Source organism: Saimiri boliviensis, chromosome 15, assembly GCF_048565385.1.
Source record: "Saimiri boliviensis isolate mSaiBol1 chromosome 15, mSaiBol1.pri, whole genome shotgun sequence".
Lineage (NCBI taxonomy): Eukaryota > Metazoa > Chordata > Mammalia > Primates > Cebidae > Saimiri > Saimiri boliviensis.
Window position 1 is genome coordinate 61,875,390 of NC_133463.1, and position 24,549 is coordinate 61,899,938.

The window sequence follows — 24,549 nt, forward strand, 5'->3', positions numbered from 1 at the left end:
CCTGGTCAACATGGTGAAACCCTGTCTCTACTAAAAATACAGAAAATTAGCTGGGCATGGTGGCGTGTGCCTGTAATCCCAGCTACTCAGGAGGCTGAGGCAGGAGAATTGCCTGAACCCAGGAGGCGGAGGTTGCGGTGAGCCAAGATCGCGCCATGGCACTCCGGCCTGCGTAACGAGCGAAACTCCGTCTCAAAAAAAAAAAAAAAAAAAAAAAAAAAGTTGCTTGAGTTAAAGAAAAGACACATTTGAGAATTAATTGGTGATAAATACGTTTAATATCTTCTTATTAATAGACTCTCCTAGACTGAATGAGTGAATGAATTAATGAATGAACATATGAATAAATGGGTACGATGAAATAGATTTATCTAGGGAAGAAAAATTTATGTAAGACACTGAAGTGGCAAAAATGAACCCTAAAGCCAAGTTAGACCTACAGTAGTGGTTTAGTGGCCTACAGTCCATTTACATTTTCTTTTCTTTTCTTTTTTTTCTTTTTTTTTTTTTTTTTTTTTGAGACGGAGTTTCGCTCTTGTTACCCAGGCTGGAGTGCAGTGGCGCGATCTCGGCTCACCGCAACCTCCGCCTCCTGGGTTCAGGCAATTCTCCTACCTCAGCCTCCTGAGTAGCTGGGATTACAGGCACGCACCACCATGCCCAGCTAATTTTTTGTATTTTTAGTAGAGACGGGGTTTCACCATGTTGACCAGGATGGTCTCGATCTCTTGACCTTGTGATCCACCCGCCTCGGCCTCCCAAAGTGCTGGGATTACAGGCTTGAGCCACCGCGCCCGGCCCATTTTCTTTAATACTACTTGTGTACTTTAGAAACCAGATGACTTTAGATTTAATTTCTTATTTTAAATTCCATTTTAAAATTATCCTGTCTTCCTACAGGGCAAAATGCCTAGAGCAAGAAAGGGCATTTGTCCCTTTCAAATGGGCATGTATATCCTCCAGGTTTCCTTCATGTCTTTTCACTGTTTCATCCATATATCACCTGCTTTTTCAGATTGAGGCCTTTGATGTGGTCCTTAGGATTATAATCAGGAAGCCAAACAAATTAAAATGTAGAACTTCATTACAACTAATAATATACAACTGAAAGCTTTCTATTCCCTCTGGCATATTAATGCATGTATCTAGGATAATAATACTGTAATAATAATAATAACTGCTAAGCATTTACTGTGTACAAAGCATTACATTAATCTCCTTTCAGACATATGAGTTTGAGTTACCACTCCAGGCATCTGCTAGTTGTATGATTTTGAACAAAGTAACTGACTTTCTGAACATTAATCTATTTCTTTGGACAATGAGAATGATAACCATATCTTATATGGCTTTTGTGAAAACTAAATGAGATTATATTTATAAAGCATTTAAGTTGGTTCTTGGCGCCCACCAAAACTTCATTCATGAAAAGAATATTTTCCCATTTGAAATCAGAACACTTGAAAAGCTGTGTAAACATGTTTCAGAAAAGATCTCTAACCAAGAGGCTAATTTTCATTCACAATGTAGTAACTATCCATGCAACTTTATTTCAAAGGTTGGATTTAAGGTTCAGATCAGTAGTACAAATTTCTACTCATCTTTAAAATATCTTATGAAGGTAGAGTTATTAAAGTTCTAGTATGACGTATATTGTTTCTATAACTTTAGTATGATTTACAGATAAAAATATACTGCTAATTTCACAGATTATCTACAATAAAAATTCTCAGAAATGCATATAAAATACCATGTTTACACTTAATCAGATAAATTGTGCATTCATAAACACTGAGCCTGAAACATCTTTTCATATTACTGTATGCAAATGTTTAATCACAATAACAATTTAAGTGGAAAACAGTATGTATTACTAATCTAAAGTAAAAGTAAGAATTGTCTGTTGCTAAACTACCAATAGAAATAACTAAAATTAATCAGCTCTTTAACAAATTGTTCCCACTTCAAAAAGAAAAAAAGAAATAAACAGTAAAGAGTAGAATATGCACATATGGAGAATATTTCATTGGTAAATATTTTATAATTGGGAGTCATTTATATTCACTTTATGAATGATTGTTTTCTTAGTTTATTCCCTTTTTCTCAAAATATATATTTAAAGTGCAAATTTAGCAACATCGACTTCTCAGTTTATACCTTCCTTTCACATGAGGTTAGGCCATATAGTACAAAACAATTCATTTGTGTATGTCAAATAACTGTTCATAAACAAAGTTGGCCAAGACAATTGTTTAACTGTATTATCTGTCTACCTAAAACAGCATATTTTGTTGGCACTGATAAAAGTTCTTCATGCTTTTAAAATTATTTGTATTATTTATTTTCAAGCCATTTCAATGTTACATTTGTTTACGTAAAAATAATGGTTCATTAGGTACTAGCTATCTACTCAATACAAAATACTGTACACACATAATTCTGTTACACTTAACTATGAGATGAGTTACATTTAATAACTTATTTATTCCTATACCAATTAGAAAACTCAGTATCGGGTCACTAGCTAAGGTGCCCAAAATCAGCAGTTAGTAAGGAGCCAGAATTTGAATTTTAACACATTTGAAGAGTAGTGGTTTTCACTCTTATAGATTATCTTACAAACATTGATACATTTCCATTAATAGGACTTTTTAAGACTACACAGATAGAAAATTTATTAGGTAATTTTCTCAAAGAGATAATGCATTGACAAGTAAATATAGCATGTAAAAATTTTCAATTTTCATTTATCGTATCCAACAGCTAAAAATTTATTTTGCAGAACAACATATATTTAGCCACTTAGCAGCACCATGAGAAGAAGAAAATAATTATCAAGAAAAGAAGACTGGTAATTACTTACAAGGAATGCTATTTCATTGTCATATTATTGTTACAGAAAATCTTTAATTAAAAAATGGTCTGAAATATTTTGTTAAATATATCTGTGAATATATAATTAAGATATTTAAAGAATAAAAAATAGTAAAAAATGTAGGATTGTATTCTCTGTAATAGCAAGTATTAATTTCCTTCCTCATCTGCAAAACTCCACATTTTAAAACATCTATTTTTATAGTATTCCCAGAGTATAAGCTTCTGTGATGTAATTTTTTAGCTGAGTAATTTTAAAACCACATTTACTTTAAGAATAAATGGTTTTACAAGTGGAGAGAAGTCCCCACAATTGGTATTCAAAGTTAATTGTATTACCTTTTTCCCATATATATTTTGCCTTCACTGTAGAGAAATAGTAAGACCAAAAGCATGAATATTTAAAATCATTAAAATTTTTAAATTAAAATTTTGAACAGTAATGTTAACATGACTATTTACATCATCTTCCTATTTTGCATTGAATAATTAAAAAAAAAAAACTTACTTGAAAACTGAATTGCAAATCCAGATTTGCTAATATAAAAATCCGTGTCAAACTGGATGGTTACTATGTTGAGGGTGCTATGAATTCCTTCAGGAATAAGAGATCCACTAATTTCCTTTAAAAGCATCTCATTTTCTGGTGGACCATCCCAAACTCGGAGTATATCATGTGAGGCTTCCGTATCAAAAGCAAGAAACTGCAAGCTGTGGGAGAACCATATTTCTTCAATTATTTTAAAGAATGATTCAATTTTAAATAAAAAATAAATATGCAATGTAGCTTTTACTAGATATTTCTTTTTTGCTATGTGATAAAAATGAATTATGTAAACAGCATATATGCTAAATATGTTTTTCTTGAGCAACATAATTTGTTTCTTTTGACTATTATTAAATACCCTATTTTATCACCTTTGCAAATTATAGAAACTTCAGGCATACATTCTTTCCGGTGTTTGTGAATTTAACTGCGGCAAAGGTAGGGGACATTTATAGACAATCTTCTACATATTAGGCACTGTACAAAATGCATTACACACATTTTATTTTTTTAATTGTTAAAATGACCCAATAAAGTAGAAATAATTTTTATCCCAGTTTTACAAATGTGGCAAATGGAGTTTAGATAAATGAAATAATTGCCCAAAGAGTGGCATAGTCACAAATTTAACTCAAGTTATCTGACTCTATAGTATACACTTTTACCACTGCTTTATACTAAATCTATTCTGTTTTAAGTTTAATCTAGACAAAAGTAGCATCAGATGCTTTTTGTGCTTGATGCAAAATTTAGAAATCTAATTATATCAACATAACTCTACAAACTATACACTTATGTTTGATACATGAATTGTTACAGCTTTAAATTGGGTTGCAATTTAATATCAAACAATGTTTAATTTTTAGAAATCCCCAAATTCTGTTGATATTACTACTTTCAACTTTAATAATTCTGATATTTATAGAAAACAATGCATGACTTAGACTAAAAATATATAAACTGGGGATGACGCAGTGTAGCCTATTTTGAATTTGCACATTGCCTTGCAAAAGTAATGTACCAACTCATACTGCATCCATCAATGCATAGGTGTATACACCAAGAAGCTAGTCTGAAATTCTGTTTTGTATAAATGGAATTTATATTGCTACTTTATACAGTAGTAATTCTTAAGTTTTAAAGTTATCGTTTATTATTGAATATACACTAAGTAGCTCAGATGTCAAGGATAATTATAGCCAAAGCTGCATAGTAAAGCTGGGAATGAGAGTCTTTAGTAGCTTTGGAAGTCAGATTGGTGTTGATTTAAGAGATCATGATTCTGTAGTTTTCTAAGGGGTAATACAACTGTGAAGAACTCTTTAGGAAAGAGAAATGTAACATGATTAAAGGGGCAGAGAGCAGGTGCTTCACAAATGTGTTTAGTGACAAGGACAACAGGAAATGGTATTCAGTCCCCTTCTAATTTTATTTATTCTAATTGTTAATGAGGATGCACTAGGGTGATAATCTGCACAACTCTGTATATTAATCAAAATGGGTCATTTAGTGGCTCACACCTGTAAACCCAGGGCTTTGGGAGCTGGGAGAATTGCTTGAGCCCAACAATTTGAGACCAGTTTGGGCAACATAGTGAGACCTCGTTTCTACAAAACATTTTAAAATTAGCCTAGCCTGGTGGCATGTGCCTGTAGTCCCACCTACTGAGGAGGCTGAAGTGGGAAGATCATTTGAGCCCAGGAGGAACAGGCTGCAGTGAGCCGAGATTGCGCCACTGCCTTACAGCCTGGGGGACAGGATAAGACTCTGCCTCAAGAAAAAAACAAAAACAATAACAATAACAAAACACTGAAATAAACGGATATTAATTTTATATAGAGGTTGGTTAGATACTTCAGATTCCCTAGCAATGTTGAGAATGTGAAATTCATTTACCTGACAATATTTCCAGGATCTACCTCAATCATCCACATGCAACGCAGATTATTGTCATATGGAAAAGGATAGCCAGGAGACAGGATTCTTCCTGATGATTCTCCTTTAAAACGACCTCCGCATTCAGCTAATAAAAAATAATAATAATAATAAAAATTTAAGCCACAATTTAATGTCGGTATTTTCAAAAAATCTACAAATTTCTCATGGATATACATTTTTTGCATTAACAAGAAGCCTGATTCCCTTGCCTCTTTAAAGTATACGTTTGTATAAACTTTTAAAGTATTAATTGAAACAAGGCTATATAATGCAATCAAATAGTAGAATCTCAAGTTAGATCACAGAAAAGACAATAAAACAGAAACATACTTAAAGAGTTATAAAAAGACACACTCAAAACCTCTGAGTTAGGATTCCAAACACTTTAAGATATGTTGTTAAATAATGATAATTTTAAAACGGAAACAGATGGCAAGTTGCTCACTGCTAGCGAATTGCAGCCTGAATAATTCATCATGTTGCTACCCCACCTCTGAGAAAAACTAATCTTTACTACAATCCCTCAGGCCTTCTAAATTTCATTGTCCTTTTATTCCCCCTTTAAATCATTTTGAACCCTTTCCCTTTTATCCTCCCAGAAGTCAAAGTGGCATTTTTATTAGATTCTATACCTCAGTAAAATCTGGTTGAGTTTTGCTTTAATGTGGTCTCTAATCTTTATAAAAGTTATCAAACTGAGAGATATCCAAGATGGCTGATCACTAGCAGCTCGGGATTGTAGCTCCCAGTGAAAGCGCAAAGAACGAGAGATGAGAGGACGCCACAACTTCACATGAATTCTTGTTGCTCACGCACCAGGAGATTCCCAGAGGAGGAGCCCCACTGGTCACCAGCGCGACTCTGTGACCGGCGAGGCGGTTTTGCCCGCGCCTCTGAGGGTAGGTTTTTGGTGCAGAGTCAGAAAAGCACCATCAATCTTAACGCCGCTGATTTAGTCGGTGCAGTGGGTTGCTCAGATTTTCGGCGCTGAGGATCAATCAGTTGGACGTCCACTCAGAAACCCAATTACAAAGACAGTAAATACAAAGACCACAGATGGATAAATCTACAATGAAGGGAAGAAAACAGCCAAAAAAGGCTGAGAATAGCCAAGACCAGAACGCCTCTCCCTCAGCAGGGGATCATAGTTCCTCATCAGCAACGGAACAAGGCTTGATAGAGAACGAGTGTGTTCCAATTACAGAAACAGGCTTCAAAATGTGGATAATGAGAAACTTATGTGAATTAAAAGAACTTGTTTTAACCCAATCCAAAGAAACTAAGAACTTTGAAAAAAGATTTGACGAAATGTTAACAAGAATATACAATTTAGAGAGAAATATAAATGAATTGATGGAGCTGAAAAACACAATATGAGAACTTCGTGAAGTATGCACAAGTTTTAACAGCCGAATTGATCAAGCAGAAGAAAAGATATCAGAGGTTGAAGACCAACTCAATGAAATAAAACAAGAAGACAAGATTAGAGAAAAAAGGATAAAAAGGAACGAGAAAAGTCTCCAAGAAATATGGGACTATGTGAAAAGACCTAATCTACGCTTGATAGGTGTACCTGAATGTGACGAAGAGAATGAATCCAAGCTGGAAAATATGCTTCAGGACATTATTCAGGAAAATTTTCCCAGCCTAGTAAGGCAGGATAATATTCAACTCCAGGTAATACAGAGAACACCACAGAGATATTCCTGAAGAAGAGCAACTCCAAGGCACATAATCATCAGATTCACCAAGGTTGAAATGAAGGAGAAAATACTAAGGGCAGCCAGAGAGAAACGTCAGGTTACCCACAAAGGGAAGCCTATCAGACTTACAGCAGATCTCTCAGCAGAAACCCTACAAGCCAGAAGAGAGTGGGGGCCAATATTCAACATCCTTAAAGAAAAGAACTTTCAACCCAGAATTTCACATCCAGCCAAACTAAGCTTCACAAGTGAAGGAAAAATAAAGTATTTTGTGAATAAACAAGCACTCAGAGATTTCATCACCACCAGGCCTGCTTTACAAGAGCTTCTGAAAGAACCACTATGTATAGAAAGGAACAAACTGTATCAGCCTTTCTAAAAAAATACCAAAAAGAGCATCAATATAATGAAGAATTTACATCAACTAATGGGCAAAATAGCCAGCTAATATTAAATGGCAGTATTAAACTCACATATATTATTATTAATTCTAAATTTAAATTGACTAAATCCCCCAATCCAAAGACAGACAGGCAATTTGAATAAAAAACTAAAATCCATCAGTATGCTGCATCCAGACCCATCTCACGTTCAAGGATACACAAAGACTCAAAACAAGGAATAGAAAAGGATTCACCAACCAAACAGAAAGCTAAAATAAATAAATAAAAAGCAGAAGTTACAATTAAGCAACAAAGATCAAAAGACGCAAAGAAGGACATTATATAATGATAAAAGGATCAATGCAACAACAAGAAGAGCTAAAGATCCTAAATATATATGCACCCAATACAGGAATACGCAGACATACAAGACTTATAAAGAGACTTAGACTCCCACATAATAATAGTGGGAGACTTCAACATTAATATTAGACAGATCAATGAGACAGAAAATTAACAATGATATCCAGGACTTGAACTCAGATCTGGAACAAGTAAATGTAATTAACATTTATAGAATTCTCCACTTTAAATATACAAAATATACACTCTTATCAGTACCACATCATATCAACTTAGAAATTTAAAAGAAATGTTGGTTGGCTCCTTGTTTGTTATTCTCTTCCCTCATTTTCTTTCATGTCTCCATTATTAAGGACAATTATAGGCATACCCATATTTAGACTGCATTCTAGCCCAGGCAATAAAGCAATACCCCTATCCTCTCTCCCTCTTCCTCTTTCTCTTTCTTTCTCTTCTTTATTCTTTTTCTTATTAAAAAAAATATCAAACTAAGAATCTAAATATTGTCATGCAGTATGATTAAAATTTCATATTTTAGCTGATTCCTTCTCCATGTTAATGCTGTTTAATACTATTATAATAACTGGAGTGATTTTATTTCAGTGAACAATCTAGAAAGAAGTCTCCCTACTGGAATAGAGAGAAAGTAAGTGTTTTAGTCATCATATTGCTCTACCCCTCTGAACCCTAGAAACATGGAAAACACTGTGGAATGCCTTATGCATTTGAGTTTTTTGTGATAGTTCTTGATATCAGGCACTTGTGCATGAGAACCCTCTACTTATGGCCTTCGCAGTTCTATTTGTCAGAATTTTTTAACACAAGTGACTCCATTTTGATTCTGACAACTTTGCTATTATCTTAGATTCAATAACTGGATCAAACTTTTTATTTCTGATATTATTATTATTAGACCAAAGAAGGCCAAAGCAGGAAAGTTTCAGCATTTGGAAGAGACCTCATAACACAAGAATCTAGTGCCTCAAATTTGTAGGCTGCATGTATGTGAATTTGCTTCAAAAATTTTAGATACTATTTTACATCACTCTGTGATGTAGATAGTTTTTTTTTTTTTTTTTTTTTTTTTTTTTTTTTTTTTTAGGCGGAGTTTCGCTCTTGTTACCCAGGCTGGAGTGCAATGGCGCGATCTTGGCTCACCGCAACCTCCGCCTCCTGGGTTCAGGCAATTCTCCTGCCTCAGCCTCCTGAGTAGCTGGGATTACAGGCACGCACCACCATGCCCAGCTCATTTTTGTATTTTTAGTAGAGACGGGGTTTCACCATGTTGACCAGGATGATCTCGATCTGTCGACCTCGTGATCCACCCGCCTCGGCCTCCCAAAGTGCTGGGATTACAAGCTTGAGCCACCGCGCCGGGCCGATGTAGATAGTTTTATGTGTCAACTTGGCTGGGCCATTAGTGTCCGTTATTTAATTAAAAACTTATCTAGGTATAAAAATAACATCTACAATCAGTTGACTTATAGGCCTCATTCAATAAATTTGAAGACCTGAAGAGCACAACTAAGTTTCCAGGGGAAAAAAAAAGAAATTCTTTCTCAAAACTTTAGCAACTCCTGCCTCAGTTTCTAAGCTATTAACTTGCCCTATGGATTTTGGACTTACCAGCCCCTACCATTGCATGATTCAATTTCTTAAATTAAATAAGTCTCTGTAGATAGATAGACGGATAGGATGGGGGGCAGAGAGACACAGAGACAGAGACAGAGAGAAAGAGAGATATCCTATTGGTGGTGTTTCTCTGAAGAACCCTGACTGATACACCCATGGAGGGCTAAGGGAATATTATTTTTTATCACAACATTAATCTAATTTATGGGAGATTTTTAAATTAAAATAACATTAGTATTTAAGATGTCATCACAATTTATGGTTTTTCATTTTTTTAACAAAAATCCGGTTGGATGATCTGCAAACATAATTATATTAATTCATTTTTCATCACTTATTTATATCACCATTTGGGGCATACATTTAATTTGAGAGCAGAGTTGATACTTTATATATTAATTTTTAGTCAATTGGAATATTTTGCATTACTCTGAGTCTTGAACTTAAATATAGCTGTTTCCCTTCTTATTTGTTTGTTATAAAATATTACCTGGCATTTTGACCTCAAAGGAGCCAGTGTCATATGCTGTAGTACTGGAGTTTAAATTCTGTATAAAACTTATGTTTGAAGAATAAAATAAAATATAGTGTTTAAATATAGAGATACAGGTTAAATCCTCACCAGCAATGATGCCTCAAAAATTAATTTTTGTTTGATCAATGAATAAGCTTCAGAAACATAATTACCTATAAAAAGTCTAAATAATTAAGAAAAGTTTTCTTATTTGACTAAGGTAATAATAGACATTTAAGGTTAATGAGCACAGGATATTATAATCATTATAGGCCAAGTGTTAAAGCTATTAACTGTTGCCAGTAGAGAACACCATCTAAAACAGAATTTCATTTTCTGTTATCATCAAATTATTCAATATCACTCACCACGTGTCCACCTGTTTATAGCTGCTAAGTTTATTTGATCACCTGTCATTAGAATTTTAATAAAAATGATTCTCCTACCCATGAAATCTTGTGCAATATCAAGTCAATACATTTTGATTTGGAATATTTGTAGATATAAAATGCATTGATTTGTTGCAAACATAATTAAAACCTTCTTATCTCAGACCAAATGCCCTTCCATTTGTTTAAAATCTTTCCAAAAAGTAGAGAATATTTTCCTCTTGGTTCGACACACATAAAAATATATATGATTTCAATGTATTTGTGGTTTTACTTTTAAAAACAGCATGGCAAGTAAATATTTATGTTTATAGTATTGTGCTATTAAACTCTTGATGCTTTTCTGAACACATTTCATAATCACATCAGAGAGAATTAATCTGTGACACATTTTTCTCATAACCAATGCCAATGGGCTGATTATTGATCATATTTCAGAATCTCAAGCTTTTGACAATTTGATTTGATTATTATTTTAGGTATTACCTGCACAATCTTTCCGAAATTCAGAAAAGAAAGAACTGTGATTGCATTTTAGTTAGATAAAACATGTTTGTTTTCTGCATAAATCAATGTTTTAATAAACCAAGAGAGGTTTTATATAATCAAAATCACTATGCAATTAGTTTCAAGGCCTATAATAACTAGAATTTCCTATTTTCTATTTGTATTCTAGGAAGCTTTGTGGCAATTCCTATGTTGACTATATCAAAAACAGTAGAAATATTCCACTTTTTTTCAAAAGGTCTCAAAAGGTAAGTCAAATTGTAAACATTAAATATGTACAGTTTTTTTTGTATATCAATTATATGTCAATACAGCTGCTAAAAATAAAAGATTTGAGTCCATTTTATCCATATAGGCCTGACGCAGAATGGAATTCTGCCTCTATAAGTGCCATAAAAACAGAAAGGCTGAAGAATCATGGCATATCCATTCCCTGCTGGAAAGTTAGTGTTTTGCTACAAAGTTGTTTTCCCTTGTTGTCCTAGTATTCCAATCTGACACCTACTTGATCTTTGGAGCAGAAATGGAATTTTTTTTTAAATCTCTATGAATACTTCTCAATATTTGTCTATCTACCTTCCCACCCCCACCTACCCATCTATGCATTAACTAATCTACAAGACAGTAGGAATAAAATGGTACCCAAGCTATGCAAAGAAGACAGAAAATGATCATTCTCTAGCTTCATGAAGGCAATATAACTTATGGCACTGACTCTCATTCCTTTTCATATTGCAATTGGTCATTACTGTGTACATGCATGAGAAAAGAGTATAGGTTACTGTTTTTTCTAATCCACCTTGATCCCACAATAGGTAATAATTTTGTAAATTAAAAAAAAAATATCTGGCCAATGCAATTCAATAAATGTGTATGATTAAAATTCTTAATATTTTAGCAATGAGTTCAATTTAAGTCAAGGTATCAGAAATAAAATGACTTCAAAGAGACCATATTATCCCCTGCAAACTATAACATTATGGGGGGAATGATGGATAAACTTATGAAAAGGACTTTTTCATTTTCCATTAATTTTCTTTTGACAAATTCAAGCTATGAGTTCATTGGTGTTTTGATATGAAGTGTTAGTTGTATGAGGACAGAGAGAATTGCTTGAGAATGCAAAAAATTTGATAACATTTTCACAGAAATATTCAGTGAAAATCTACAAGAGTATCCTACCAATACAGGAAGGCAGAGGATAGTCCCACGCCCTTCTCTCCCCTGTCATGCACTTGAGAAGGCTACTTCCATGGAGAGTGTAGCCTGGATTGCATCCATAAATGATAGTGCTACCAGCAAAGTGGCCCTGGTCACTGATCTTGTATCCAAATTGTGGAATGCCAGGATCTTCACAGTGTGAAAGTTCAAAACCTGGGAGAAAAATATAAATTGATTAAAGGCAAAATTTAGGAGGAGGATTTAAATCTATATCCATAGTTCCTTTCCTTTATTATTTTTGATAAGATTACGTATTTATTCCTAGTCATATTACCCTTATCATATTTAATTTTCATAGCATACAACAACCATAGAGACTTTTTTTCTTGAAAATTAAACATTGTTGTATTTTTGAAATTTATTAATGATACTCCATGGTCTATATATTATGGCTTGTGGTATTAAGCTTCCTGTCTGCTTCAAGTGATTTAGAGTTAATATTAGATTCTGAGTGATACCGTGTTATAATAAGAAGTATATATTTGTTCTTTGTCCCTGATTCCTGGCACAGAGCTCCTAAAGCTCCTGGAATTTCTTGATTGATAAAGGTGAGAGGACAGTTTTTATTATTTATCATAAGCCATCCATACCTGAGTTTCTATAATGAAGTGCTTCCTGGAGGATGGGGGTGCTGGTCTCCAGAGAAACCAACCATATGATTAGAGGGTTGAGTTGAAACTTTCAGCGCCATTCCCATGGTCAGGCCATATATATATACACTTCCAGGCAGGGGAGAGGGTCTGAAGATTGAGTCAATTACTGAGGATCAATGGTTTTTATCAATTATGCCTATGTAATAAAATCTCCATAGCAATCTTAGATAGGTTCTGAGAGTTTTCAGATTCATGACCGCCTCCTCATGCTAGATGGGTGATACACCCCAAACCCTAACTCCATGGAGACAGAAGCTCCTGCACTTGGGACCCTTCTGGACCTCAGCTATGCACCTCTTCATTTGGTGGCTCATTTGTATCCTTGATAATAAAATAAAGGTAAGCAAATGTTTCCCTGAGTTTTATGAGCATTCTAGCAAATTATAAAACTGAAGGAGGGAGTTATGAGAACTCCCAATTTATAGCTGGTTGGTCAGAAATACAAGGGGCCCAGATTTTCAATTGGTTTCTGAAGTGTGGGCATTCTTGTGGGATTGATCCTTTAAACTGTGGGGTCTACACTGCAAGTAGTGTTAGAATTGAACTGAATCATTGGACAAGTTGGTTTCAAGTGTTGGCACTCAGAACAGTATACCCCATATTTTGGCACTTTGGCATGCTGAGCGCTTTGAACAAAAAGATATTAGAAGGCTAGTCATACAAGCCAGAATTATTTTTCCCAAAGGTGCATCATGGAAATTAGAAAACATCTCCAGCAAAGCGAGCCACAGAACCTAGAAAGGTCACTCTTCCTTCTCTCTTGAAGACCCTCATTCCATAGGGCCCATACCCTGGAAAGGAAAGCTACATAAAGAGTTCAAGAAGAATTTGAACGAACAGGCCTTGCTGTGTTTATGCCTCTCAATCTCTTACTGATAGATTATATCTCTTATGTAATTGTCCATTCTTCACTGAACCACAGAGTGAAAACAGACAGCTTTTACTGGGTCTTTATTTCTGAAGGTTCCCATGTCACATAAAACTGTGATTCAATATATATTTTTTTTTTTTTTTGCTTTTCTCTTGTTAACTTATCTTTTGTTATAGGAGTATTAGCATGACACATATGATGGGTAAGGAAAGGATTCACATCTTTCTGTCCCTATACCAGAGAGTTGGATAATTGGTTAGTGTGAGGAAGAAACATACGTTATCTGGTGTCAGAAGGGTTGTGAGCAGAGAATTGGGTTTTCCTTTACTGATCAATGTAACTATTAAGATCATATCATCAAAAATTTAAAATTCAGAAAAAATATGTAAAATAATAACTATCCAAGTGACAAATATGTCAATTGCAAGTCAAACCAGACTGCTTTAGTTGTATAACCTTAGAAGAAAGTGAATAGACCCATATTTAAAATATCCTTTATTGAGCTAATATAAATATAGTAATCAGCTTGATGAACTCTAAATTTCTATATTCTACCTTCTCCATAAAAAGCACATTTCTCAGAAATTCTCACAAGATAAAAACAGAGGTTTTCCACATGTTGTCATTCTGAAATGCAGAGATAATATTTTTGTGTTTCTACGGGGTTGGTGCTTTCTGAATGAATTTGCTGAAAATTGAGATCCTGGGCTAATAGCAACACTTGAGAATTTAATTTACAACTCTATGGGTAGTCAGAAAACTCCAGAGGAATTTACCTAACTGTGCAGAATATTTACGTTTACATTTCAATGAATAAAGAGGCCCAGAAATTTATAGACATCTCTAGGTATAAAAGCTGGAGACACGGGAGATTAATAAGTCCTGTAGATAGATATATTTACATTCCAAAAGATTAGAGTAAGAACACATGATCCTTTCCATCCCATCTCCAAGGCACATAAGTTTTTCTCCCACCTTCCAGGATAGAAGAGGGAGAAAGCTGCCTTAAACAAAATATGTCATTTTCTTTTCTTCCTTTGTCTATGAAATCACTGGACACTGCTGCAGAAGATTTTTTCATTAGGTATTCTTCATGCTGCTACAGAACCAAGGACTGGGTGAAAGAAGAGCTGACACAGTAATCATCATTATCATTATTATATTACTTAATAAAAATCTATCTTCATCCTGAATACCTCATTTGCATATTCAGAGTAAAATTAATAAAGGTGAATGCTGAAAACCTCAACAGTCATTGCACAACCCAATTAAGATTCTGAAGGAACTAGAAAAGGACACTTCAAAAGTTAAACCAAACCTGGTATGAACAAATCAAAATCTAAGCTACACTAGCTATATAGTTCTTCTGTTTTTAATATTTTGCAGGGTGTAGAATAGGCCAGGTGCGGTGACTAACGCCTGTAATCCCAGCACTTTGGGAGGCAGAGGCAGGTGGATCATGAGGTCAGGAATTTGAGACCAGGCTAGCCAACATAGTGAAAACTCGTCTCTACTAAAAACACAAAAAATTAGCTGGGCATGGTGGCGGATGTCTGTAATACCAGCTACTTGGGAGGCTGAGGCAGGAGAATCCCTTGAACCCAGGAGGTGGAGGTTGCAGTGAGCCAAAATAGCGCCACTGCACTTCAGCCCAGATGACAGTGCAAGACTCCATCTCAAAAATAAAAAAAAGTACGATAAATTATGTAATAAATGCACCAAGGACAGTTAGGTGAAAAATTATATCAGTTACAGCTTCTGAGAATAGAAACACTTTAAGAATATTCTAAATAGTTTTATGATTGAGGAAAATCACTTGAGACAAAAATGTTGGAGAAAAAACTCTTACTTGTGTCCTAAATCATATGGTGATAAAAAAACAGGTCTGCATCACTTTTCTAGGCATGGATTCTTGACCAAAATAATCTAGATTTGAATTAGAAAGCAAAAAACTGTGTATGAGCTCACTTGTGACAAATCAATAATTAGCATCATTGACTAACTAGATTGTCACAACATACATAATGTCACAAGGACTTGTATAATTCTAAGTTTATCCTATTATTTCAGTGAGTCAGAGAAACATCTCTCAGAGAATATTAGGAGTCTTTCTTAGTCTCTATTGGGGGGGGAGGTCTTAGTCACTACCTCCTCTGTTAAACCATAGAATTATTTGTACTTTTTAATTCACTTCCAATCATTTGTTCTTTTCTTTGTTTTCTTATAGCTGAAATTCTTTCCTTTTCTTCCCTCCTTCGTTCTCACAGTACCTGTCTAGCACAAATCCTGGCATAGGTTAGATGTTCAGTAATGTTCAATAATGTTCATGATTGAATGTGGATTCTTAGACACAATTATTTCCAGGACACAGTTGAAAAATGAACTAAAGTAATACTGATAAGAAATTGAAATTTGAGGGACAATTTTTAAAACCAGTTTCAAGAATTTTCTATTTTTCTCATGACAGCCCCATCTGGGTGAACATGCACAGCTTCATTAAGTTAGCAGTCATTAACTCAAATCGTGATGTATATAATGTAGGGTAAAGAGGCCAGTCAAGAAGGCCAGTCTCTCAAACACAGAACAGTAGAAGTAGTAACTTTAAAATTTCAGGACATTACTTTGCATGGACCTGCGTATTTAATACTAGATTTAAAATGTCTTTGCTCAAAAATTACAAGTTTGCATTTCTTCCAGCAGGCATAATATTCAGTTAATCATTCAAGATTTTACTATTTATTATTTTTCAGAATAAAAATGGAAATCAAGCTGTTTTCGAGGTTTATTACCAAATTTATCCTTCCTTAATTTGAGTTTTCCGTAAATGTGATTGGCAATTGCTGGTGATGAGGTAAAATGAATATATTCATTGTAAATTGAGATAATTTATAATATTTTGCATTGTAGCTGAAAATGCACATGGACGATAGTATATAAGCTACAAAGTACAACATAATTTAGTCCAAATTGGTGAAATTATTGTAGCTTATTCATAAATATGCAAAAATATCTTATCTTCATGGAAATGTTCAGATGCTAGTCTTTTTATTGAAAAGCTCAAATACTTGAAATTCACAATTAAAGATTTGTATGAAAAATCATATATGCTATAAATATTCACCACTTCTTGTGAAATTTGCTACTCTGAAGAAATGAAAATTTCTAGAACACAAATTAACTGATAATCTCCATTACCTAGACCTTTCTGATTTTCTGAATACCTTAAACTGAGATTTCATTCCTTTCCTGCCACCATGTAGCATATTTCTCCAAAGATATCTAATTTATTTGTAAGTTATGATTTGAAATCTACAAAAAAAATAGAAAGAATAACAAGTTCATCAACTAGCTCTATTACATTCAGTTTTGTATCATAGTTGTTTCAAATTCATATGAATGTTAATTTAGATTAAAATTCAGATTATCATTCATATTAGTTCATTTATCTTCACATAAATATTATTATTACAAAAGAAGTTAAAGATTATTTTGCATTCCTCCCCAATCTCTTTCTGATTTTTCCCTACTGAGAGCTAGCAAATGTTCTGATTCAGTTTATTATTCGTATACATATATTTTTATTACATATCTATATATCTATGAACAATATATAGAATTTTGCAAGTATTTATACATTTTATAAATAATATAGTTCTGTGGCTTTATTGTCTCATATTGTGTTTTATCTGTATAATGATATACACATGCATGTGTGTGCGTGTGTCTGTGTGCACACACTCTGTGGTATTCCATTGGTGACATATTCCCAAATTAACTTATTTTGCAGCATTTATATTGTTTCCAATTTTTTACTGCTATGAAAATGCTATAATTCTATGTCTCCTTTTGCACATGTACAAGTGTTTTTATAGGGCATGCACCAGTGAAAGACCTAAAGTTCATTTTGCCCTCAAGATTCAACCAAAATCTTCTAATCTGTTACTGTCTTGGCTTATTGAAAGAGTAAGTAAAATTCTGATCTCACCATAATTTCTCTCAATTTGTTCATGAATATGTGTTCACACAGGGTAATGTCATATCTTATTAGCAAAACGCTACCAATAATAAAAATAATATACGTCATTTAAAAATAAAAGTGGCATCTGAAAATTCACTTATTAAATGTAATAAAATATCTTTTATGTAACTTAATAAGACTTCTGCGGCCAGGCATAGTGGCTTACACCTGTAATCCCACACTGTGGGAGGCCGAGGAGGGTGGATCATCTGAGGTTCGGAGTTTGAGACAAATCTGACCAACATAGAGAAACCCATCTCTACTAAAAATACAAAAAATTAGCTGAACATGGTGGCACATGCCTGTAATCCCAACTACTTGGAACGCTGAAGCAGGAGAATCACTTGAACCCGAGAAGCAAGATTTCAGTGAGCTCATGCCATTGCACTCCTGTCTGGGCAACAAGAGCAAAACTCCATCTCAAAAAAAAAAAAAAAAAAAAAAAAAAAAAAAAAAAAAAAAGAAGACTCTTACTTGCTTTAAAAAAAATAGTTAAAGTATTAATATATACTTTATAAGTTAAATTCCAGAGTATTTAATGGTCAATGAAGATATGCTAGTTTTATGTACCAATAGTTGAAACGTCTATATTAGTAAATAAAAAAGAAATAGATTGTTAAAAAGGAAATTGGGAAAGTTTTTAGCTAAATATGTTAGAGAAATACGCTTCTCAAAATCATACATGTTAATAAAAGTTGATATAATGCAAGGAGACAAATATTATATTATTCTGTAAAAATTTTAATCTCTATAGAATTGTTTGTTGAATTTAATCCATAATATTAGGCAGAATAATTTTTAGGAGCCATATTTAATGTTTAGTCATTAAATTCCATTTTGGCCAGGAGTTTTGCAAGGAAATATTTTAAAATTCTTTATATTTAAATGAAAAGGTATATAAAGCAGAATGTCAACTTTGCCACCTCAAAATTCATGAACAGGAAACACTCCCTGATAATATAAAACAGCTGTCATAATCCTCTGTGACTGAGACATAATAAAGAGTGTAAAGGGAATAAAGAAAAAAAAGAAAATGCTGAAGAACAATTACACTTTTTTTCTCACTAATCAAACTAATCAAAACAAATTTGATACACCATGTATTTCACACTCAACAAACTATTAAAAAAATCAAACTTTGAAGCTACAACCTTAGAAGAATGCTTTAACAGCTTAAGAAGGATGCTTTATGAATCCCTTCCAGTTTTTAGTTTATGGAAATTAAGAATTTAAGCAAAAAAAGCTTGTGGAAATTTATTACTATGAATTTCCAATTGTTTTCAGGAGTTAAGATATTTAAGTTTCGTTTTCTTTTTTTAAATAGTGGATGTTTTCAGTCCTACATATAAAGTTCTTACTAGAAAACACGTTCCTGACATTCCTAAATTTTAATATTAGACATGAACTAATAAGTAATATTAAATATGCCAAGTTTGTATCTTGCATATCATAAATTTGTGCCTTGGTGGTGATGTTCATCTTTAACTGAATATTAACTTAATTAAAACCTGCCAGCCATTTGGCATTTCACCAAAATGTATAATTGGTATAATCTAAATATATCCAGAAGTGCAATTTTATTAGATATTGCCAAATTACTCTCCTAGATGACTAACGATTTACATTCCCCAAAGTTTATGAATTTCAATTTTTGCAAACTGTCATCAGTACTTGGTGTTGCACAACTTTTTAATTTTTATGTACTCTGTGAGGGTGTCATATCATATTATTTGAGCTTCCACTTTCATTTATTTTTTTCTTTTCATGGCTGATGGGTAATATGCAGACATTTTAACAAGTTTTGAGGAAGGCACATCTCACAGGAGTGTGAAAACCTAATCATCACACTTATAAACCACAAAAGAATTTTTCATTTCTTAATATGTACCACGTTAAGCATTTTTTTTTTAACTTTTTCTGAACTTCCCTCTACTGTGAAGTTGGTTTTTGCCCAGTTTTTTCTTTTAGGATTATTTTTTCTTATTGACTTGTAAGACTTTTTTCTAGATAGTGTATGTTTTCCATTATACAAATATCTCCTTTTTAAAAAATGTTTCGCCTTTATTTACAGTGCCCCTTTCTATAGGGAGGCTTTTTGTTAGATTTCTCATATTTTTTATCTTTCCTTTTTCTTCTTCTTCTTCTTCTTCTTTTTTTTTTTTTTTTTTTTTTTTTTTTTTTTTTTTTTTTTTTTGATGATTAATGACGAAGACTTGGTCAGGGAGATAGAATCCACTTATATACTGTGTGTAGCTAAGATTCAAAACGAGAAATTAGAGACCTTGATGATTTTGGAAATGCAAAGCACATGAAAGTCAGAAGAGTACTGCGGCTTTCAGGAAATTCAGGAGTTCAGGGAAGCACCTGCCACATACAACCACTTGCCATCACCACACTCCTGCCTGCAGCTGCTGGTGGAAAATAATGGCTACTCCATCGATCTCACCTTTCAGCTCTCACAGGTTTGCCTTTAATTGGCAAAATCTAAGCAGAAATCTTTGTTGGCAAGAAAGTCGAAAAATGTAGTTGCCAGGTTTTTGGTTTCTACACATCAAGGAGTGCTTAGAAGGTCAGAAATGCTACTGATTATTGACGGATTTTTGCTTGTGTATCTTGTTTCAGAAAACAACTTCTACCTTAAAGACACAGTTTTTCTAGGACACACTTTTTTTTCCCTAAACATTTTAAAGTTTTCCTGTTTACAGTTAGGTCTTCAACTTGCCAGAAATTAATTTTATGTAATGTGTAAATTAGTAGGTCTTTAGATATTTAAGTTTGAATTCACTAAACTTCTGTGATGTGAAGGCTATGGAAATGATACCTCTAGTATTCTAGTAAAAAGAAACTTAATATTGCCTATGTAAATGACAAATAATTAAGAACTTTTTCTTTAGTATTTCAGTAAGAATACTTTGAACTATATAATGCAGCATTGGTCAATATTTCCTTTATTACTCAGTTTATTATGATATTTTAAAAAATATAAGAAATGTCAAATATATCTGCTAACTGGTTTATAGGACATAGAATCACATTAAATGGCTTTGTTGCTTCCTTGTAATTTACTTATTTTCCACTTGCATTTGCATTAAATGAGTTAATAGTAAGAATAAAGGTAGAGTAAATAAGTCATCTGATAATTTTTCATGATTTACATTGCCAACAACAAACTGGTAACTAAATTAAAGATTAATTTATTGTATGTTCACAAGGCTAGTATGCAAGAAAAGGCATCACAAATTAGTTAGTGCTTATATTTAATTTGAATATGAAATTTGAAATGCCCATGCTCCATGTAGATTATTGAATGGTTTCAAGCAACAAAACTGGAAGGCTGTGTACATCCAAATATATTTTAAGTTTTCTCTTGGGATAATGGACATTTCTCCAGGGGGGATGTTTTGTCAATTAAATGTGCAGAGGAGATAACAAGAAAACATCTGAGCCCAGAGTACTGCCTAATGACTGGGCAACATGCATACTTAGCAGGTCAGCTTTCGATAAGACAATAGTATAATCCATTAATAAGGTGCAATTTAGCTCTGTAGTGGATGGCTGTTAAAAATACTTAATTCCTTCTTACAAAATAAAAGATAGATAACTACAAGTAAATAGGGCTAAAATAATCTGTGATGAAATAGAGGTTAGATACTTCATGAACAATATGAATGATAGCAGGACTAAATCTTTTCTGGATGGTAAATGTAACCAAAAAGAAAACATTCAGATTCTCAAGAACAAAATGACAAGTTTCATAGGGAAAAATTGCACTAACATTATTTCTCTATTTTTTTTTATATTTACACAGTCAGTTTTAAAAATATGTTAAATCCATAACACTTTAAAGTAACAAAATCTTGGATTCAGAGCTCGTATATCATAGCGATTAAGAACATAGATTCTAGAGGCAGAGACTCTGTCAAATTCTGTGTCTCTACTTGCTAGCTATGTGACCTTCAGTGAGTAAGGTAACTTTGTCATGCGGCTTATTTCCTCATTTTCTCCCCGGGTATAATAATATTATCTCCCACTTTGGGTTATACCTTGCAATTAGTAGGTGGTATATAAATGTTAGCTGTTATGATTTGTAACTCTTATCTTGAACATTATGATAATGACAAAAGTCTCTTTGCATCTTTTAAATAAAATCCAAGCCCCATCTATACTCCACCTTGCCCCAATGATATAGGAGTTAAGAAATTATTTAGGCAGATAGTGAGGTTACGGGAGTTCTTGGTAAGTTTTTCCTTTTAATGAAAAGCAGCTGCCAAATCTTTTTTTTTTTTTTTTTTTTTTTTCAACAATGAGCAGCTTATAAAATCAAGCTGCAAACAGAAGCAAGCTGGACACTTACACGGGTGAATGCTAACAGTTTTGCCAATAGAAAAAGGCTACCTGAGACTAGGGATGTTCAAAATAGTGGCTCTATCTTCTCTTCTTTTTCCCAGTCATACATACAGTAAGGAGCTGGCAACATGGTGCAGGCCAGGCAAAGATCTCATCTGCAAAATAAGATTAGGGTGGGGCAGCCAGCTTCCTGTGTGTTATATAAATATCACACCTGGTTCAACCAATCTTTGAGCCCTATGTAAATCAGACACCGCTTCTTCAAGCCTGTCTATGAAATCTGCCACATTCCACTGTGGGCTGCAAGTCCCATTTGGGAACCCCTCTCTCTCACAAGAAAGAGAACTGTTCTCCTTGCTCTTCCGGATAATAAACCTCTGCTCCTAAGCCCCCTTCTGTCCATGTCCTCAGTTTCCTTGGCATGATATGACAAATTCCGTTTATTTGCTATAGACAATGACGCCATTTCACTGCCTAGTTTCCAACTTTGTTTTTCATTTTGCCACATTCTCCTTGCTCAAGAGAGCAAGTAGCCACAGAACTAAGGCTCAGGCTGCTTTTAGGCCTTTATACTTGCTAATTCCTCTGCCTAGAACATTTTGTCTGTATGTGGTTATTCTTTCTTGTCATTCAGGTATCAGTTCAGACATCTCCTCTGAGATGGAGTCTGAAAAAATTAGCTACAGTAGTCTCATCGGTACTATCTATCCCGTCGCCCTGTTTTAAATTACTTTTAAATGTAGTTATCTTACTTTTTGTTCACAACTTTCTTTTGTCTTGCCCTACTAAAAAGTTTCTTAGGGGCAGGAACTTTCTCTTATTAATTGTTCTCTATATTCTCAACATATAATGTTCCAATAGGAAAAGACAAAATTTAAACCTATGACCAATAATAAATAAATTAGTAAATTTCAATAGAAGAGTAAAAGTGAAGATATACCAGGTGACCAAGTAGAAATGATGTCTCTACAACTTTGCCTTTAGAGAGGGAGTAAAATACACCAAATTTAGAAATCATTCTTGAAATGTGTGTTGAGAGGTTGAAGGAATCTGGGCAGAATATCCTATTGGGTTTTGCTGAATTCTGTTATAGGATTATCTAAACAGAGTGATGTTTCAGAAAGGATACGGTATTATGATCTTAATTTCTGATCTGTTTTCCAACTCTAGAAGGAAATGGTAATTTTCTCTCACCCTACTCCCTATACTCTCTCAAAAGAGAACAGGTATGCCTTTATTGGTTCCTCTCTCACAGGAAAGTTAACAAGTAACTCATGTCAGGTAAAGCACCTGAAAATATGTCTCATTTGAATATTTATTTGGGATGACTTTCAGATTTCTCAAAGGTTAGAGTAAATGACAGTAATTGTTTTGAGAAGAACAAGGAAGATTGGTCTGACTCAGTAAGAGAGTTGAATTCTGGGATGTTAGAGGGATGAAAGTGCAGTGGAATTTCCTAATGGTCATAAGTATCTAAGTGTATCTCACATAAGTTTTATATTCAAGCAGTATAGTTGTCCAAACTTTAGTTGTCAAATCAAACTAGAGTTGACTAAGAAACTTATTTGAGAGAAGAATATTTCCCCAAAAAGACTAAATGAGATTTTTCTTGACAACTCTAAATACAAAGATTGAACAGATTTAATTTGCTTTAGAAAAAGGAATGGGGCCAGGCGTGGCAGCTCACACCTGTAATCCCAGCATTTTGGGAAGCCAAGGCAAGCAGATCACCTGAGATCAGGAGTTTGAGACTGGCCTGGCCAATGTGGCAAAATGTCTCTGCTAAATATACAAAAAATTAGCCAGGCATGATGAGGGCACCTGTAATCCCAGCTACTTGGAAGGCTGAGGCAGGAATATTAAGAGTTACTTAAACCCTGGAGACAGAGGTTCCAGCCTGGGTGACAGAGCAAGACTCTGTCTCTCAAAAAAAAAAAAAAAAAAAAAAAAAAAGAAAGAAAAGAAAAGAAAGAAAGAAAAGAAAGAAAGGAAAGAAAGGAAAAGAAAAAGAAATGGGCTATTTTCTCCCCCTCTAGCATGATATAGGATTTTCATATTAGGTATGCATATCATTTATTTATTGGTAGAAGAAGGTAAGAGAAGATCACAGTCTTCTTAGCATAGTAGAGCTAAAACTACTAATGATGGGTTAGCCAAATACTTTTCCTTTATAAACATCCAAGAGTTTATGTGCTTCCATGACACCATGAATCATAGAAGCAGGTATTAGTTCAGTATCTTTAACCTAATTTTTTTGAATATTGGTGTCAGCTGTACATTTTGGTAAACACTGTAAGTTGTCTTCTCAATATCTCCCTTCTTCCTTGCTAACAACTCTGATTTTGTTCCCAGCTATAATCTGACTATATCCAGCACTGTATCATGATGGTCTAAAATTAAGCCAATTATTTAGTCTTCCACATACTGAATATTCCAGGCTGGTTTGCTGGAAAATTAAGGCAGAACCATACAGCCCAGTTTTGTATAGAGATATAAGAGGGTATCTTATTGGGGTTCCCAGGAAAGATTTTGAATTTCTGATAAAAGGTGTATATGTAGTTAGCACAACCCATTTCTCTTTTCTTCGTG

General features: G+C 33.8%; 1 protein-coding gene and 1 non-coding gene across 9 annotated transcripts in view; both read right to left on the reverse strand.

Annotated features, from left to right (window-relative positions):
- The window catches only part of CSMD3 (CUB and Sushi multiple domains 3), a 1,243,168-nt gene that overhangs the window by 329,926 nt on the left and 888,693 nt on the right, over positions 1–24,549 (reverse strand). For 7 of the 8 annotated variants that reach the window (XM_039464529.2, XM_074387065.1, XM_074387064.1 and 4 more), the window contains 3 exons: positions 12,033–12,224; positions 5,318–5,444; positions 3,383–3,585 (listed from right to left, as the gene is read on the reverse strand). In XM_039464529.2, coding sequence (XP_039320463.1) covers positions 3,383–3,585; positions 5,318–5,444; positions 12,033–12,224 — 522 coding nt within the window. The remainder of the gene's footprint in view (positions 1–3,382; positions 3,586–5,317; positions 5,445–12,032; positions 12,225–24,549) is intronic. The other variant, XM_074387062.1, reaches the window with a different exon arrangement.
- LOC120362454 (small nucleolar RNA U13) lies at positions 19,379–19,480 on the reverse strand. Its single transcript, XR_005578361.1, has one exon. It is a non-coding gene; the product is annotated as a small nucleolar RNA U13 (small nucleolar RNA).